The 1160-nt window shown below is 36.5% G+C and overlaps 1 protein-coding gene across 1 annotated transcript; it reads left to right on the plus strand.

Annotated features, from left to right (window-relative positions):
• Positions 1-439: 439 nt before the first annotated feature.
• Positions 440-1160, plus strand: EIN_276920 (hypothetical protein; the record flags this gene model as incomplete). Its single annotated transcript, XM_004183630.1, has 1 exon — positions 440-1160. A coding segment is annotated over one exon (721 nt), but the record flags the coding sequence as incomplete, so codon positions are not given.

The following is a 1160-nucleotide window of genomic DNA, read 5'->3' on the forward strand; positions in this document are numbered from 1 at the left end:
AAATGCCGCGGACACGAAAATAATTTAAAGGACACCATATACACATAAAGGACGCCCTTTATAGCGGGAGGACGTCCCTAAACCACAAAGGACGTCCTTCGGCCTATATTCCCGTCCTTCGTCCCCATGTCCATCCTTTCTCTTAATAAATTATTATTTTTTAATATTTTATTATTTACATGTACAAAAATTTTTTTTTTAAATAAACGATATTTATCATAATTAAATATTAATAAATAATAGTTAAATTGTGAATGTTTTCAAATTTGTTATATATAACACAATTATTATTGTCATTAAAAAGAAAAACTATTAAATATTATAAATATAATAAATATGTTATAAATCTTATTATGATTCAAAATAACAAAGTGAGATTGATTTATTCGAAACGACCAAACATTTATGACGCAATAATCAACAGAAAATGAGTCTCAAAATGTTTGTCGAACGATTTATCGGACGGTCTACATTTGTCGAAAGTGAGTTGGTCGAGCGTGGGTTCGACTACCAGGCTGTCACAACAGTTCTCCCACATTGCCGGACTTATGTCGAACAATATTTCTATGTATACTTCGCCTTCAGTATTTTGTTTGGCATTCTTGACAGAAAAATATACCTTGCGTTCACAGCTACGTTTTCGGTACTATTACTATTGGAATCACAAACCCGAGCGCTTGAGTGGTGTCTTAAAAAAATATACCCCAAACGGATGGAGACATATTTGGTGCCATTTTCGTCAGAGTGCGGATTTTTGTCCAACAGCGATTTTTTGAACCCAATGAAGAAAACAATTGTGATCTATTGCAGAACACACCCACTCACAAGACAGTGGCTTAACGTTGTTTTGTATGTCGGGGTTGTTATTCTTCCGTTCTTGGGACTGCCAAGTAAAAACGACTTGATGAATGTGAGGCTTTTCTTTGCAGCTGTGGTTTTCGTCGTGTCATGTCTCGCGGACATTCCACGTCTTGACCAGATCAAACAAGTCGTTCCAATGCAATTTCTCTTCGAGCTGCTCGACAAGTTGAAGGTGAGTAAAATCGAACACAACGTCGTCGTCTGTTTTGTTGCTGGTGATGACAGAAACAACGACATACTACACAAGGTAATAAACAATTTCGACCCGGCGCTGTTGATTGAAACCCGATTAACAAACT

This window comes from Entamoeba invadens, assembly GCF_000330505.1.
Source record: "Entamoeba invadens IP1 unplaced genomic scaffold scaff_1105074725289, whole genome shotgun sequence".
Lineage (NCBI taxonomy): Eukaryota > Evosea > Mastigamoebida > Endamoebidae > Entamoeba > Entamoeba invadens.